We start from the raw sequence: 17,409 nt of genomic DNA, 5'->3' as shown, positions 1-17,409 counted from the left end.
ATCAGCAGCAGCAACATTCGTCCCAGTGATAGAAGTTTACACTGATGAGGAGTATAAATTAAATGCCCTTCTATGTCATTCTCAAGGGGGGGGGGGGTCTCAGTCTGTGCTCCTCCGTTCTACTGATGGAGGGGGTGTGCGTGCTGTCCAGGATGCTTCTCAGATTCTGAACCATCCTTCTCTCCATCACTGTCTCTGAGTCCAGCTTCACCCCCCCCCCCCCCCACCCAATCATGGACGGCCTTTCTGTGTGTGTGTGTGTGTACCGGGAGGTGAGCGCCAACACGTGGCTGTTGCAGGCATCGTCTCCGTCCTCCCCGCCCTCTGTCCCCGCCCCCGTCTCCTCAGTCACTGGAGCTCTGCCCCGCTCGGTTGGCTGGTTGGTTGGTTTCTTAGAATTAGACAGAAACAGCGGGATCAACTTCACCCGCTTTGGGAGGAGGATAGGTCACGTGCCAGGAGAGGGACACTACATTACCCAGATGGCCCCCCTACCCACACTCCCAGACTATGTCCTCTGACCTTTGCGCCCTTCTCCTTTTCCTCCTGTTCTTGCTTCTCCAGCTCAGCGATGCGCAGACTCAGCGCCTCCCAATGCATGATGGGAAGGCTCAGATTGTCCTCACCGCAGCCTTCCTGCCACAGTAGTGCTGCGTCCTTCTTGTCTTCACTCCTCCCATCCTTTTCAGCCTCATTGCTCTCCTTCTCCTCTCCATCCATCTCTAGGGAGGACAAACAAGGGGATGCTGCTTAAAGTCTTTTACTGGACAAATGTCCAGTGTTTGGACTCTGAGAACAAGAAGATTCTGAAAGAAAAAGGGGCAACAACTGCGAAAAACACAACCCGAGTTTCTCTGTGGCATCTGCGTCGCCATGCCGACAGACTCCGGCGACTTCCTGACCCGAGAAAGAGTCGGGAAATCAATAGAAGCTATTGGAGATTTATTAATTCAAATTTTGATTCACGCTGCGCTTACCGTATTCCCGTTTTGTCTCCTCTTTCTCTCTCTCTCTCCACGGAAAGCAAAACAACCAAATCTGGAGTTCTCCCGTTGTCATCTCTGGCTTCTTCCTCACTTTCCTCACATCTTTGCTGAAGCTGTGATTCAGACTGTAAAGGCTGAATGGAGGCGCTGATTGCTGCTAACAGATAGCTGCTAACAGATAGCTGCTAACAGATCGCTGCTAGCAGATCGCTGCCAGCAGATCGCTGCTAACGGATAGCTGCTAACGGATAGCTGCTAACGGATAGCTGCTAACAGATAGCTGTTAATGGATAACTGCTAGCAGATCGCTGCCAGCAGATCGCTGCCAACGGATAGCTGCTAACGGATAGCTGCTAACGGATAGCTGCTAACAGATCGCTGCTAACGGATAGCTGCTAACACATAGCTGCTAACGGATAGCTGCTAACAGATAGCTGTTAATGGATAACTGCTAGCAGATCGCTGCCAGCAGATCGCTGCCAACGGATAGCTGCTAACGGATAGCTGCTAACGGATCGCTGCTAACGGATAGCTGCTAACACATAGCTGCTAACGGATAGCTGCTAACAGATAGCTGCTAACAGATAGCTGCTAACAGATCGCTGCTAGCAGATCGCTGCCAGCAGATCGCTGCCAACGGATAGCTGCTAACGGATAGCTGCTAACAGATCGCTGCTAACAGATCGCTGCTAACAGATCGCTGCTAACAGATAGCTGCTGGTAACAGATCGGTGGTAACAGGTCACTGCAAGCAACGGTCATATACGACCCCACATGAATACAGCAGCAATTAAACTTCTACTGAAGCCAGACAAAGACCCCACCCTCCCTTCAAGCTACCGACCTCTATCATTAATCAACGCCGACATCAAAATGATAGCAAAGGCACTCGCATCCAGGCTGGAGACAGTGATCCCGTCTGTAATTCACAGCGACCAAACAGGATTCATTAAAGGTCGACATTCCACCAACAATATCAGAAGACTGCTGAATCTGATCAGTATGTCGCAGCGACTTGGAAAAAAGGCAGTGGTTGTATCGCAGCCCTCGCCATCGCCAAGGAAACAATCCTCGTTAACTGGAAGAATAAACGGTCTTTAAACATCAACCATTGGTTGAACCTCCTCATAGAACACATATCAATGGAGAAAATCTCTGCCTCTAAAAAAATAAATAAAAAATATTTGAAATATTTTACAGAAAGTTGGTCTCCTTTTATTAAATCATTAAATATAAATATTGCAACCTGATTCTGCCTGATGGCGAAAGCCACCACAACGATGTAAATGGTGATGCTGCTTACATTTTTTTTCATGACTCATCTTGTTTCTGTTTTCATTTAGGAACCCGGTTTCTGTCTCCAGGACCGAGTGGACCTCAGAAGTACATCACCTCCCAGCCATTCTAACTTTCTATGTTTCAGCTCCAGTCTCCAGCTCAATGTTCTTCACACAAGGATGGTTGATCTCCGGGGCCGTTGCATGCTGGGCTAACTCTTCAGGGGCTGTCCCCGTGGCTTGATATGTGCAACCCGGCTCCTCTGGTTTCTGCTGGGTGGCGCATGCTTCTCGGGCGGCCCCCGGTGTTCCACTAGGCTGCCATGCCGGGGTGCTGGCCCATGCGTTCGGGATGGCACTGAGCTGGCGCAGTCTGTCACTCCTCTGCTGGTAGTAGCGGCCCGGGTCCGGCTGGTGACCTGGCGTGGCCGTGGCCCCCTCACCTCCCCTCCCTCCTCCCTGACCTCTCTCCTCCACTCTCCCCGTCCCCCGCTCGCCCTCTGCTCCTTGGTCCCGTCTCCTGTCCTGCCTCCCCCTCGCCCCTCTCCCTTCTCCTTCGCCTCCTCTTCCCTCCCCTCGTGGTCTTCCTCTTTCCCCCCTCTCCCCACGCGGGATGGGTGGAGGGTGCTGGGAGGGGGGTGGGTGGTTGTGGGGGGCGTGGTGTTGGGTGCTGGTGGGACGCCGCGCCGGCCCGCTGTGCCCCGTGCCGCTGCGCTGGCCTAGGTTTCGTCGGCTGTGTTGGTGACGGTCGCTCCCTGATCCTGGGCTGGTTCTTCTGCGTGTGGCTCTGGGGGGGCCCCGGGGGTCGTTCCCGGGCCCTGGGCTGGTTCTTCTGCGTGTGACTCTGGGGGGGCCCCGGGGGTCGCTCCCTGATCCTGGACTGGTTCTTCTGCGTGTGACTCTGGGGGGCCCCGGGGGTCGTTCTCGGGTTGCTGTGGCCGCTTGGGGTGATCTGGGGGCTCATGTTGCCGTTGTTGGGTCCGGGGTGGCTGCCCCGTTCTTAGGTGGAGGTTTCACGCATGCCAGGTCCACCACTCCAGCACCAATCAAAACTCGATCTGAGAGTTAACTCCGCCCACAGGTCTCTGAGTCAGTGGAGGTTGCTGGTTCAGTGTTTGTGGCTCTCACTATGCTCTCCCTCTTTTTCCTCAGATCTGAGAACTTGGTGATCCAGACTTTCCTCTAGAGCAGACATGGGCAAACCACGGCCCGCCGAACTTGTCCAATTACCAAAAAATTCAAAATCATAACTTTCATTTTGTCCCTGCAATACCCCTGTTTCACCAGCAGATGGCGCACTGACAACCGCGGTGGCGTGTAGCGAATTATTCTTTGCATTTGTTTCTTTTTCCCCATTGCTCTCTGACCCCGTCTGTAGAAATGAGCGGACCAAAGAAAAGCAAAGTAGACGGTGAGGGCCGAGTGTTTAATAAAGAGCGGACAACAAGATTTCTTTTCACCGAAATCCGATCTACGGCTGCATGTCTGATATGCCAAGAAGCCGTTGCGGGTGGCTCCTGCACAGAGTTCTGCCGTCGCTTCTCTGATTTAAAGAAAATTGACGCATCACTCCAGCTGGTGCCCCGTCCCGTCACAAGACCCTGAAACCGCACCGCAGGAGCTGCAGCTGGAACTGATCGATCTTCAGTCCGACTCCGCCTCAAAGGATAAGTCCAAGTTTCTTAACCTGAATGACTTTTATGTCTCACTTAACGAAGCAACGTTTCCAAACCTCCGGAGGACGACACAGAATATGCTGCTGCTGTTTGGCTCGACCTCCGTGTGTGAGCAGACGTTCAGCGTCATGATCAATAAATCCCGTTCTTTTAATGAAGTGCGCATTTATGCACAGCAGTGGAACAACATGAGTGCAGCAGGAATGATTGAGATTTAGTATTTCGTGTTTTGATATGTTTTGAATGTTGAAAGTGATCATCTTTTTTCAATAAATGTTGATTTATTTAAATTTACGCCTTCAAGTGAAATTTATTAAAAACAGATGTAATCACCAGGTTTGACAGATCACAGTGTCATTGCTATTTTAATCTATTTACATTTCTCCTCACACTGTTGTTCTATTTTAATCTATTTACATTTCTCCTCACACTGTTGTTCTATTTTAATCTATTTACATTTCTCCTCACACTGTTGTTCTATTTTAATCTATTTACATTTCTCCTCACACTGTTGTTCTATTTTAATCTATTTACATTTCTCCTCACACTGTTGTTCTATTTTAATCTATTTACATTTCTCCTCACACTGTTGTGCCAAAATATGTGTAAATGCTGCATCTTGCATATTCATTGAGACAAACGTACTACCTGGATTAGGGCTATTTTGCACATTTGAAAGACGCAGTTCTTCGTACACACTGTTAGTAAAGCTGGTTGTACATTTATCTGTGTGTGTTTACTGTGCTATGAGGTTTGCACACTACACGCAGCGCTTTAGTATATCTGGGCCAAACACTCATCCAAATGCTCCTGGCCCGGCCCCTCGGTCAAAATTTCAAACCCAATGTGGCCCGCACGTCAAAAGGTTTGCCCACCCCTGCTCTGGAGGCTGATGTGAACCTGGTGTATTGGGACAACTCTTGGTGATGATTGGATGAAGGGGTAGAATTAAGGAGCACAAATAAATCCATTCATGCGAGTGACAATAGAAGTTTCTTGATTCTTGGAAAAAGGTATCGGAAAAAGATCGCTGCCATACTAATCAATAGCAGTGAGCTCGGTGCTGCAGCCGTTTCACGTCACACCCAGAATGCCTTGCGACATAAACAACAATGGTGGCCCCCAAACAAAATGGATTTATATCTTATAAGACATAATTATATATTCGTGTCTTTGTATTTATGTAGTAGAGGTACATTCTTCACTTTAAGAACAATCTTGAAGATGATTTGCAACGGTCTCTAGTTTTCCCACCTTCTTGAACGCCTCCTTACGGTCAACGTCACTGCAGCTGCCTGCAGGAGTTTGTAGTCCAGTCCTGTTCTGTAGTCCAGTTCCTGATGCGTTAAAACAAAAGTAGGAGGGTGGGCTGGCTGCTTAATCCGGACGATCCATACCCGCTCAATTTGTGTTTACAGTGTGTGTGTGTGCGTGCGCGTGTGTCTACGCCGGCCATCGAACCTGCGCGCTCAGGAGAACCGCGGCGAGGTCCCCTTTCCTCCGGCTCCTTCTCGGCTCCGAGCTCTGCTCCTCCTCAACGAAAGACTCGAACTTCTGGAGTTAAAACTACGAAACAGCGTCTTCCTGTGGTTCCCTTCAAAATAAACGACCCCCTGGTGGAGAGCGCTAGGTCGCCGCTTCAGAAACGCAAACGTGGAACATCAAAGATAGGTCGACAGAGCGCAGCGCGGTAGGAGCACTCACTCTGTCGCCACTTCAGGAACCCCAATTTGGGACGTCAAAGATAGGTCGACAGAGCAATTTGACAGCTGCCAAACTTGTTACCCTCGCCGAAGAGGAGGCGATTGGGTGCGTTTGTTTGTTTGTTTGTTTGTTTGTTTGTTTGTTTGTTTGTTTGTTTGTTTGTTTGTCTGTTTGTTTGTTTGTTTGTTTGTCTGTTTGTCTGTTTTTCTGTTTGTTTGTTTGTCTGTTTGTTTGTTTGTTTGTTTGTTTGTTTGTTTGTTTGTTTGTTTGTCTGTTTGTTTGTTTGTTTGTTTGTTTGTTTGTTTGTCTGTTTGTTTGTTTGTTTGTTTGTTTGTTTGTTTGTTTGTTTGTTTGTCTGTTTGTTTGTTTGTTTGTTTGTTTGTTTGTTTGTTTGTTTGTTTGTCTGTTTGTTTGTTTGTTTGTTTGTCTGTCTGTTTGTTTGTCTGTTTGTCTGTTTGTCTGTTTGTTTGTCTGTTTGTTTGTTTGTCTGTTTGTTTGTTTGTTTGTCTGTTTGTTTGTCTGTTTGTTTGTTTGTCTGTTTGTTTGTTTGTCTGTTTGTTTGTCTGTTTGTTTGTCTGTCTGAGCGCATAACTCAAAAACTAGTAACCCAATCGACTTTAAATTTCTACACAAGCAAGGTTCTGTCCGTGGCTCAGTCCTCCCCGAGAATGGCGTTGATCCGGATCTGGATCCAGATTCTAGAATGTTTTAAACGATTCTTTAACATTGCGAGATAGGGCACTTGGAGGCGAGGGTCTGCAATCTCTGATTGATCAGCTTGTTATTATTGGTTTGTGGTCTGGACACTTGCTGGTAAGCAGGTGAATCCTCAATCTGACTTACTTATGTGTTGAAATGATTGCCGTTCTGAACTGGACGCTCACGCACCAGAAGAATTAGAGTTCAGACCAAATTGTGGGATCCTTGAACAGCTGCACTGGAACGCAATAAAAAGTCAAGGTGGACAGAAGCAGCAGGATGTCTTTATTTCTGTTGCTACAGCTTAACCCAATCAGCAGTCATGATACACAGAAGCCTTTAGCGTTTATAGTAGGCCGACAAACAACGACGATGAGACAGACAATTAAACCAACAGAAACACTCATTTCAGATTAAACTCACAACAATATTGCTTTTAAAACACAACCTCGATCCGCCATTGTTGTTTCACCACCTTAACTATCAAATATATTCCTTTACGGGTGTTTTAATATTATTGCTAACATAAAAAGTACCTAAGATTACAGATATACTGTCCAAAAGTACAAATCGTACAGAAAATAACAGTCGAAGGTTGGTCGGATATATTGGTGCTGGACATGCAGAGGGATTAGATAGAGGGGAGGGGAGGAGTCAGGGCTTCAGCGGGGCCTTCCATTGGATGACAGGAGCTGTCACTCACAGAGCCAGTCACACATGCATTCATCACCATAGTAGTTTAGACATCAGCTGTATTCATGTTTACTTCTTAAAGCTAGACTACAATCCTGCAGGCCTTTAATAGGAGTTTACATGCCAAGCTAAATTATTCCATCAAACACACACACCTACACACACACACACACCAAAGGGGACATTTGCCATATCCAGTCAGTAATTGAGAAATTGACCTTTCCGTGCCACGCCCCCCCCTAATGCAGACAGGGCGGTCACTCCGTCCATATTTGGCGGATGTCGCTGCTGACTCCTCCCTCCTGTTCAAGGGTTACAACGTCTCTCTGAGGGGTAAATAAAGGGGCTTCTGCTGTTTCACCCCCCAGCCTTGATTTGTGTGTGTCAGTAAGCGTCACTGCAAGCTGCTGCCGGAGTTACAGCAGGAAGTTCAGCTGGATCAGCAGCACTGAAATCTACCGATTTGCTTCTTGTCTTGCAGGAAACCAGGAACCGCTACTTAGTTTGGGGTCTGGTGCCGTGAAACCAGGAACCGCTACTTAGTTTGGGTTCTGGTGCCGTGAAACCAGGAACCGCTACTTAGTTTGGGTTCTGGTGCCGTGACACCAGGAACCGCTACTTAGTTTGGGTTCTGGTGCCGTGACACCAGGAACCGCTACTTAGTTTGGGTTCTGGTGCCGTGACACCAGGAACCGCTACTTAGTTTGGGTTCTGGTGCCGTGACACCAGGAACCGCTACTTAGTTTGGGTTCTGGTGCCGTTCTGCATACTTGATGGAATAGAAAGCCTTTATTCTCATTGCATAGTGGCTACACAATGAGATTAGGACAAAAGGGCACCAGCGTGATGTCAATACTGCGACTACATTAATAAATCAGGGGCTGCAAATATTTCTGATTATATGATACAATTTAAAGGAGAAAATGTTGCGAGAACTTATTAAGTATATCTTTATAGTTTTCACGATGGCCTAAGATCAATCGTTCTCCTCACACCAGGGACCAGGAGTCGGTATTTGGGGGACTACAGACCACCAGAGACCTATGTTTAGCGGCTCTGTAGCGGAAGCTCACCTAATGCTAACTGCAGTAGTCTTTGCTTGGAAGCCGGTTTGTGTGTGTAAATGTTCATGATGCGGCTACGTAGTCCTGATTAGCCTCCAACAGCCTCGCCAGGAACGATGCCTCCGAGTACGCCAACGGGAATACAGCAATACCTCAACAGACAAGTACAATCGGTCCAGGACCGAGTTCGGAACTCAAATTGCTCGTAAGTCAAATCAGTGTAAGATAAATGAAAACAATTTAAACCAGTCCGGCAAATAACAATGAAGAAAACATTGTAATTTTTAGACATATATAAAATTACTTGTTATATAGATAAAAATGATATAATAAATATATAGAGTGGTCCCTCGCTATAATGCGGTTCATCTTTCGGTTTCGCTGATTTTTTAATGTAATTTTGCATGTTTTTTTACAGTGCTTGAACGCGCATAGTGTTCTGCTGTAGCACAGCCACATCAAATCAGAGAGAATGGACCTTTCAAAGTAAAGATGAACAGTTAACACATCTTATTATTGATCCACACAGAACAGAACCGGCTGAATAAATATAACGGCTACGTGTCTTTAGATATTTGTTCGGTAACTTACCAAACATCTGTCCTCTCACACAAACTTCGTGACGGAAGTCGGGTTGAGGCTTTTGACTGACAGCTCACGTGTCCAATAGCATTCAAGAAAGGGACCAGAAACGTTCCAGCGATTATGAGATAGCCAATTAGAGGGCGCAGGGGTGGAGTCCTTTTGGCTTTAACGTGTACAATGTAACATGTTCTTTAAATTATTAAACATGTATAATAATTGTAAAAAAATAAGCTGACTGCTTCACGGATTTCACCTATTACGGGTTATTTTTAGAACGTAACCCCCGCGATAAATGAGGGACCACTGTACAGTAGTACTGTAATATAAAATGTGGTGTATTATGCATTTGAGCACTTGTACCTTACAGGTACTCATACATGAACTTAGACATAGTAGTTCTGCCTCTGGAAGGCTTTGTGTTCCTGATCGCATCCTTCTGGTTGAGGATTGTACATATCAGCAATGTACTCCATCGTGTCCCATCACTTACGGACACCACGGTCACGTTGATGGATCATTTCATTGCTTCCTCTCCATCGTCATCATCGTCTTTTCTACTCACTGCCAGCCTCACCACTCGCTTTCTGTGTGTCACTGATCAGGAATACTCCCAGGTACAACCAGAACCAGGTCAATACTGGAAACACAACGAGGAGACGTGCAGGAGACGAGGACGTAAGGTGGGGAACACCTGGACCAGTGAAGCTAGCTAGCAGCGCTCAGACAGCTAGCATTAGCATCTGGAAGCTACTTGCATCTCAAAGCAAATTATAGTTTTCAGGTTTTCTCGTATGTTGATGTATTACTGTACTGCAATACTATGCTCTGATACTGTTTCACAAAACATTGTATTGCTTTGATTGTGGTAAAAAGTCGTGAGGCTTCAGTGCTTCCAACACATGAACCTCGTTCTGACAGTAACCATGGCGACCACCATAAACTCGTCCACGGGGACAGGATGTCCACTACTGAATGGGGACAACCTCAGGACGAACCAGAAGGGCGAACGCTAGCATCTACATTTACAGCTGATACGAGCTAACGGCGGCGAGACAGCAGGCGCTGGGTGAGCTAGCTAGACTTAAAGCAGGAGAGAGAGGAAAGTCCAACCACAGCCTAACGAACATCATCATCAGCAAGGAATATGTCCCACATGCCATCCGTCCGTCTATCCCTCCCAGAGACTGAGCCAGCATTCACTCCATCAGCCTCCATTAGTCCATTAGGGGGGGTCAACGAGAGGGCGAGAGAGACAAAGCAGACAATGATGGGGGGAAGAGAAATGACATTAAAGAAAGGAGAGGACTGGAGAAGAGGTCTAATTAATGAGAGGAGGGAGGGAAGAGAGAGAGCTAAGAAGGCGGGACGGACGAGCGAATTAAAGGGGGATGGGTTACAGACAGAAGGAAGGGGAGAAGTGGGAATTAGAAGGGAGGTGGACGGATGAAGAAACGTGAAGGGTAAATGGTAGGATGGATGTCAGCTCAGCTCGGTTCTGGCTGGAGGGGGGCAACACGAGAAAGTGACCTTGAGTGGTCACTGTGAACAGGTGTGGTGTTGCCATCACTTTGCTACTGGTCACTACACCTGTGACTCAGCCTCAGGTGATGTTGGGGGGGGTCTTTGACATCATGATGCTCAGACCGCCCCCTGCTTTACAACCTCAGGAACCTGTTCAGAAACTCATCAGGGATATTTCACCACATACAACTGCAGGGTTTACCTATGGGGGGGGGGGGGGGGGCAACATTCATTCATCACAGCGGCACATCAGGCAGCTAACAGTGGTCAAAATGGCTGCCAAAGACAACGAGACAAAACGCTTCAACAGAAAGAACGTTTCTCTGAGTGCAACAGAAAACCCTAAAATCATGAACAGAAAGAATCTTGAAAAAACAAAAAGGGAACCAGAAGGTTCTGGTGCGGTGGAACGGGAACCAGAAGGTTCTGGTGCGGTGGAACGGCCTGTCAACACACACAGTCAGAACAGCAATGCATTACACAACACATAAATAAATAGTATAAATAAAGGTGGGGGCTAGTGTTTGTGTGTGGGGGGAAACAAAACATTATGGGAAATGAAGACTTTTCTGAGGAGGGAAATGGCCACATCTTCCTCCTCTCCCTGGGGAGGCCATCAGAGGTCAGTGCAGCGCTCCTGCTTGCTGTAGTGGTCGAACTGGCTCTTCCAGTGCATCATGTAGGAGGACCAGCGGTGGAACTCCAGCTTCCACTGGCGCTCCGCTTCGTCAATGTTATCTGGAAGGACAAGGAGACAGTTACGCTCCGAGGTGGACGACCTGTCATGGTCAGCAGGGAGCGCCACACCAATGAGGAGAGGGGAGGAGTTACTGTATGACATCACGGTCACCAAAGAGGAGGATGTGCTGCATGTCCAGAGTTCCTCACAGCCGACTCGTCCACATCCTTCTCCTCTTTAAATTCTGTCTGTGTCTGCTGCTCATAAATATTATTATACTACTAACACTATATTATACAATTTGATACTACTACTATTATTACTATACTACTATTATAGCAGTATTATTATACTACTACATTTATTATTACACTATAATTATACTACTAATTTTTTTGTTCCTCTTCTTGATTTACTAATACTATTATTATACTACTATAACTACTACTACTACAATTATTATGCTACTACTACTGTACTTTCTTCTTGTCCCGTGAGGGGTGGCCACAGCGAATCATCATTCTCCACTTCACCCTGTCACTACGTCCATGTGTCTTCTCCAAACTTCCCAAAACAAACTCATTCGGCTACTCCTCAATCTGGGGCCCATGACCCCCCTTCTTCCTGGACATTTTGCTAGCCTAAAACGGCTCAGGGTAGAAGACAGGGTTAAACAGCTCAAAATGGGATTGGCATTTAAAATAGTCAATGCAGCTCTGCCCTCAGTCCCCTCAATCCCTGCATACCTGAATAAACACCTCCACAGATTTAGTGACACTCACAGCCACAACACTAGAGGGAGCTCAAACAACAACCTGATTACCCCCTCCTATAGGACCAACATGGGTAAATCATCTTTTTACAATACTGCCCCCTAAGGGTGGAACTGTTTGACTCCTGCCCTCAAAACATGCACCTCTTTGGCCTCCTTCAAAACGGCCCTAAAAATACACCTTTCAGGGGGGCAGAAACGGAGATAGTCATCATGACCTCTCAGCTGCGCGCGTGCGCAATTGCACTGATGCGTTCTTCACGCAGCGAAAATCTCCACAGCGCGCAAAAACAAAATCCGACCTGAATTGATAATAAAAGAAACACGTAAATATTCATCCTGTGCTACTTCTCAATGTGGGCCAGTGAGTGGCCGGCTGCTGCAGCTAGCGATGAGAGACGCATGCGTTTTTACGCAGCTCATCGACGTCCGCTGTGTTTGTGGTGTTTGAGCGAACAAAGCGGCGTGGCCGACGTGGAGGGAAGACGCGTAATAATAAAGACAAGGCGAACGGGCGGTGACGTCATCTCAGCACGGAAACAGAAGAAGAAACGGCGAGACTGGGGGAGAAGAGTGAGGCTGTTCTGCAGAACCCACATTCTGGAGGTCATTAAAGTGTGAGGCTGTTCTGCAGAACCCACGTTCTGGAGGTCATTAAAGTGTGAGGCTGTTCTGCAGAACCCACATTCTGGAGGTCATTAAAGTGAAGCTGTTCTGCAGAACCCACATTCTGGAAGTCATTAAAGTGTGAGGCTGTTCTGCAGAACCCACATTCTGGAGGTCATTAAAGTGTGAAGCTGTTCTGCAGAACCCACGTTCTGGAGGTCATTAAAGTGTGAGGCTGTTCTGCAGAACCCACGTTCTGGAGGTCATTAAAGTGAAGCTGTTCTGCAGAACCCACATTCTGGAGGTCATTAAAGTGAAGCTGTTCTGCAGAACCCACATTCTGGAGGTCATTAAAGTGTGAGGCTGTTCTGCAGAACCCACATTCTGGAGGTCGTTAAAGTGTGAAGCTGTTCTGCAGAACCCACGTTCTGGAGGTCATTAAAGTGAAGCTGTTCTGCAGAACCCACATTCTGGAGGTCGTTAAAGTGAGGCTGTTCTGCAGAACCCACATTCTGGAGGTCATTAATGTGTGAGGCTGTTCTGCAGAACCCACATTCTGGAAGTCATTAAAGTGTGAGGCTGTTCTGCAGAACCCACATTCTGGAGGTCATTACTGTGAGGCTGTTCTGCAGAACCCACGTTCTGGAGGTCATTAAAGTGTGAAGCTGTTCTGCAGAACCCACATTCTGGAGGTCATTAAAGTGTGAGGCTGTTCTGCAGAACCCACATTCTGGAGGTCATTAAAGTGTGAGGCTGTTCTGCAGAACCCACATTCTGGAGGTCATTAAAGTGTGAGGCTGTTCTGCAGAACCCACGTTCTGGAGGTCATTAAAGTGTGAGGCTGTTCTGCAGAACCCACATTCTGGAGATCGTTAAAGTGAGGCTGTTCTGCAGAACCCACATTCTGGAGGTCATTACTGTGAGGCTGTTCTGCAGAACCCACATTCTGGAGGTCATTACTGTGAGGCTGTTCTGCAGAACCCACATTCTGGAGATCGTTAAAGTGAGGCTGTTCTGCAGAACCCACATTCTGGAGGTCATTACTGTGAGGCTGTTCTGCAGAACCCACGTTCTGGAGGTCATTACTGTGAGGCTGTTCTGCAGAACCCACATTCTGGAGGTCATTACTGTGAGGCTGTTCTGCAGAACCCACGTTCTGGAAGTCATTAAAGTGAGGCTGTTCTGCAGAACCCACATTCTGGAGGTCATTACTGTGTGAGGCTGTTCTGCAGAACCCACGTTCTGGAGGTCATTACTGTGAATGTGTTGAATTCAAGTCCATAATGAGGTTAGAACTCAAACGTGGGTCAATCAGAACCTTCTCAGACGTGGTTCTGCAGCACTAAAATCTAGGAGCTGGAACATCTCAGCTGTTTGTGCTGCATCTCCAGCATCCAGAGCAGAATGAGAAAGAGAACTTAGTTTAATGAAGCGTATTAAAATAGCATCCAGAAATGCTCCTGAAGTGTTTGGAGCAGCCGATGCATAAAGTCAAAGCTGCAGGAGACGAGGACGTCAACCTGGACAACGTGAGAGGGACACAGGACACATGAGGTTATACTGTATTTAGCCGACGAGGAGTTCCACATGAATGAATGAATGAATGAATTTTATTTTCAAACATGTATAAAAATATGTAAGTATTTGTACATACAAAAAAGAAATACTGATGCAGAAAAGATTGTCCATGCTTTTGTGACTTCCTGTACTTGTACTGTAATACATTCTATTGTTTGACTGTACTCCTACCTGTGGAGCGTAAGAACTTCTCCTTCTCCTCTAACTCACCTCCTACCTGTGGAGCGTAAGAACTTCTCCTTCTCCTCTAACTCACCTCCTACCTGTGGAGCGTAAGAACTTCTCCTTCTCCTCTAACTCACCTCCTACCTGTGGAGCGTAAGAACTTCTCCTTCTCCTCTAACTCACCTCCTACCTGTGGAGCGTAAGAACTTCTCCTTCTCCTCTAACTCACCTCCTACCTGTGGAGCGTAAGAACTTCTCCTTCTCCTCTAACTCACCTCCTACCTGTGGAGCGTAAGAACTTCTCCTTCTCCTCTAACTCACCTCCTACCTGTGGAGCGTAAGAACTTCTCCTTCTCCTCTAACTCACCTCCTACCTGTGGAGCGTATACGCTAACAATCTCCAACTTGAATTTTGTCATAATTAGGCCCGAGCGCCTATCTAGGGACAAGGGGCGGGGCTACTGCTTTTGCAACGCAGAAGACGACAAGTTGACGAGCGGCATTCACCTTTGCAATGCTGTTGACAACGACTAGCACACTCACACACCGACACTAAACAACACACACACACACGCACACACACCAACACACACTTCCGCACACAAGCGTGAGTCAAACATCGGCATTCAACCTCTGCCATGGGTAGTACTCATCGAGACATGTCCAAAAATATATGATATGTCTTCGCGTGGCGTAGCCCATATTTGTTATCACATGAAACGCATGGGGGCCTGTAGGCCAACTGCCATGTGGGGGTCGATGACGAGCTAAAAATTCTCCTCAGCCACCTCCACCCCCCACAGACGCGTAGCCCCCATCGAGAGCATTCCAAAAATGTATTTTATGTAGTAATCGCGTACTCAGAAAACAAGGTATATTGTTTATGCAAAAAATATTTTTCTTCTTTCTTTGTTCTGCAATTTAAACAGCAATTTGACCCCCTGAACATACTCGAAATCTCACCAAATTATGAACCAAATTAAGATCCGGCAAAAAACTATTTTTTTTTATGTGTTTCACAATCGGCCATGAAAAAGTGACGCGACAGCGCCACCTACAAAAATCACAATGCATTGGGCCTATGGAGAGGGGTCCGACGCCAACTTTGTCGGACAGACACGAAATTTGGTACAGACATGCGTCATGTCAGAACAAAAAATATATATTATTATGACCACGCCCCCAGACACACAGGAAGGCGGCCATTTTGGATTGAAACTAAAAAACTGCTGAGTCAGCGTTAACGCTGACTGTTGTAGGGAATTTCCATAGTAGACGGGATTCCACAACGTAATTACATGCCGACACCACTAGGGACGCACCACGTTTAGTTTGTTGTTGTAATGACTGATTTCAATTGAACGCATCACAACAGTGACGTCACACAACACAGATAAACATGGGCTTAGATTGGCTGGGGCGGGACCCCCACCTTGAGGAGGACGGACTCATGGACATTGAAAGACGCGGACGCAGAGAGCGGCCCTTTGTTCGGACCTGAGACAGACACACGGAACAGGATCGGACCTCAGCGCTGATATCTGAACCAACTTGTACTGATCTGTTAATTATATAAATGTCTTAATCTAAACCCACATTCTCCTCATTGAATACGCACCCACAACGGAGAACAAGAACCGGAAGAGGGTTTGGTAAAACCCTACACTGTGCATGTGAACGAACTCCTCCTCGGGCGTTTCACCAAATGAGCTGAAATTCAGTGTACACCATCTAGAGACTTTGGGCATCAAAAGGTATCTAAATTATCTTTATAAATTCTACGGTTTCCGTGCGGCGAAGCTCCAAACTTGAGGTAGAATTTTGAGCGTTTTCGTACACCAAAAATTGCTCCCGTTTGCACATACCGGTACACACTTCAATCAAAACCAAATTTTGCACTTATTGACCCTTCCTACCTGGACACTTTAAAAGTGAAACAAAAGTTTTATGGGAATTTAAAAAATAGTTTGGAAGAAATGAACGAAATTTGGCAGATAATTCCCTCATGTGGTCCCGATCAAAAAAACAAATTGTAACCATTTTTACGGTGTTGCCGTGGCAATGGCCGAAATTCCCCATGTTATTCTATTACGGACGACAAGAAATTCTACCATTATACGAAAATGGCATATTACCATGGAAACGTCCCAAATTTTCCACATTCATTCTGATACGCATGGCGGTCAAAAAAGTCAATAGTAACCATGTTGTTATATTTGCCATGTTGCCGTGGCAATGGTTGGTATTCCCCATGTTAATCAAATGACTCCGACACAAAAAAAACCCCAATCTTATGAAAATGACATATTAGCATGGAAACGTCCCAAATTTGCCACATACATTCTCACACACATGCCAGGCGAAAAAGTCAATGCTGTATTTTTACGCTGTTGCCATGGCAATGGGCAAAATGTCAACGGGTCAGCTCATCGTCCCGTCGGCCCAGAGGGCCTTTGACGCAGCTTGCGGCTTAAATTATTATTACTACTGTACTATTACTTAGTATAATAACAAGTTACTGCCGTTCAGAGCGGCTGTCCCGTGGCAGAGGGGGCATCAGGCCTGGTTGCCTCAGCGCTCTAGTAAAGATGCAGTGAAGCTGGAACAGTGATCCAGCGCTTGGCTGACCCCTCCTGGCCTTCAGACATTTGTCTTGAATGATGATCAGAAACCTTCCTGGACGCGTCCACCTGCATCTGTACCTGCTGTGTAAAGTGTTGCCCCCTGCTATGACTGCAGCTGTCAGGTGTTGCCGTGACCCAGGTAGTTCCAGGCAGTGCTTACCTGTGATGTTGAGGAGGCGTGGCAGGAAGCGGTTCCAGAAAGCACACATCTGGTTCCTCAGACCTTTGTGGACCTTTAGTGTGTCAGTATTGAGTCCAACATATTTTTGATCGCTGATAGTGAACAGAGGCCAGCGCTTCTTGCTGTCCACCATCCCATCATGGTAGCCACTCGGATTTCTGCAGGGACAAGAACGAGGTAATAGAGATACAATTGGGGAGGGGGGGGGGGGGAGGGAGCGAGTCCGAGTCATTTGATTTTGTACCGATACCGAGTCCCGATCCGATACTTCTATAATACATAAAATAATAAAGGCGAGTGAAAAACGGATGCAGGATGTCCCTCATTTTTATTTTATTTTATCATCTTATTTAAACATGTAACCCTTAAACTTCTGTGGCGCAGCTTGAATATTCAAGTCATAAATAAATAAAAAAATTCACTTTGGACTTGGACTAGTGCAAGTGCAATATTTAAAATGAACAGCAGCTCAACCGCAAGGTTTTTGTCATCCACTTCAGAATACTTGCACAGCGCAGACAGACTCGCTCGACTAGCTTCAAGCTGCTTCTGTGTTTTGACAGCATTCAACCAATTGTGTCACAGGAAGTGATGTCATG

At 46.7% G+C, this 17,409-nt stretch overlaps 1 protein-coding gene across 1 annotated transcript in view; it reads right to left on the bottom strand.

Moving 5' to 3' along the window:
• Positions 1-10,821: 10,821 nt before the first annotated feature.
• The window catches only part of ache (acetylcholinesterase (Yt blood group)), a 31,673-nt gene continuing 25,085 nt past the window's right edge, over positions 10,822-17,409 (bottom strand). Inside the window, exons 7-8 of the mRNA XM_068755706.1 lie at positions 16,790-16,968; positions 10,822-10,943 (exon numbers count right to left, since the gene is read on the bottom strand). Of these exons, the coding sequence (XP_068611807.1) occupies positions 10,822-10,943; positions 16,790-16,968 (301 nt within the window). The remainder of the gene's footprint in view (positions 10,944-16,789; positions 16,969-17,409) is intronic.

The sequence above is a fragment of the Brachionichthys hirsutus genome, chromosome 23, assembly GCF_040956055.1.
Source record: "Brachionichthys hirsutus isolate HB-005 chromosome 23, CSIRO-AGI_Bhir_v1, whole genome shotgun sequence".
Lineage (NCBI taxonomy): Eukaryota > Metazoa > Chordata > Actinopteri > Lophiiformes > Brachionichthyidae > Brachionichthys > Brachionichthys hirsutus.
This window is presented reverse-complemented; position numbering and strand designations above follow the sequence as displayed.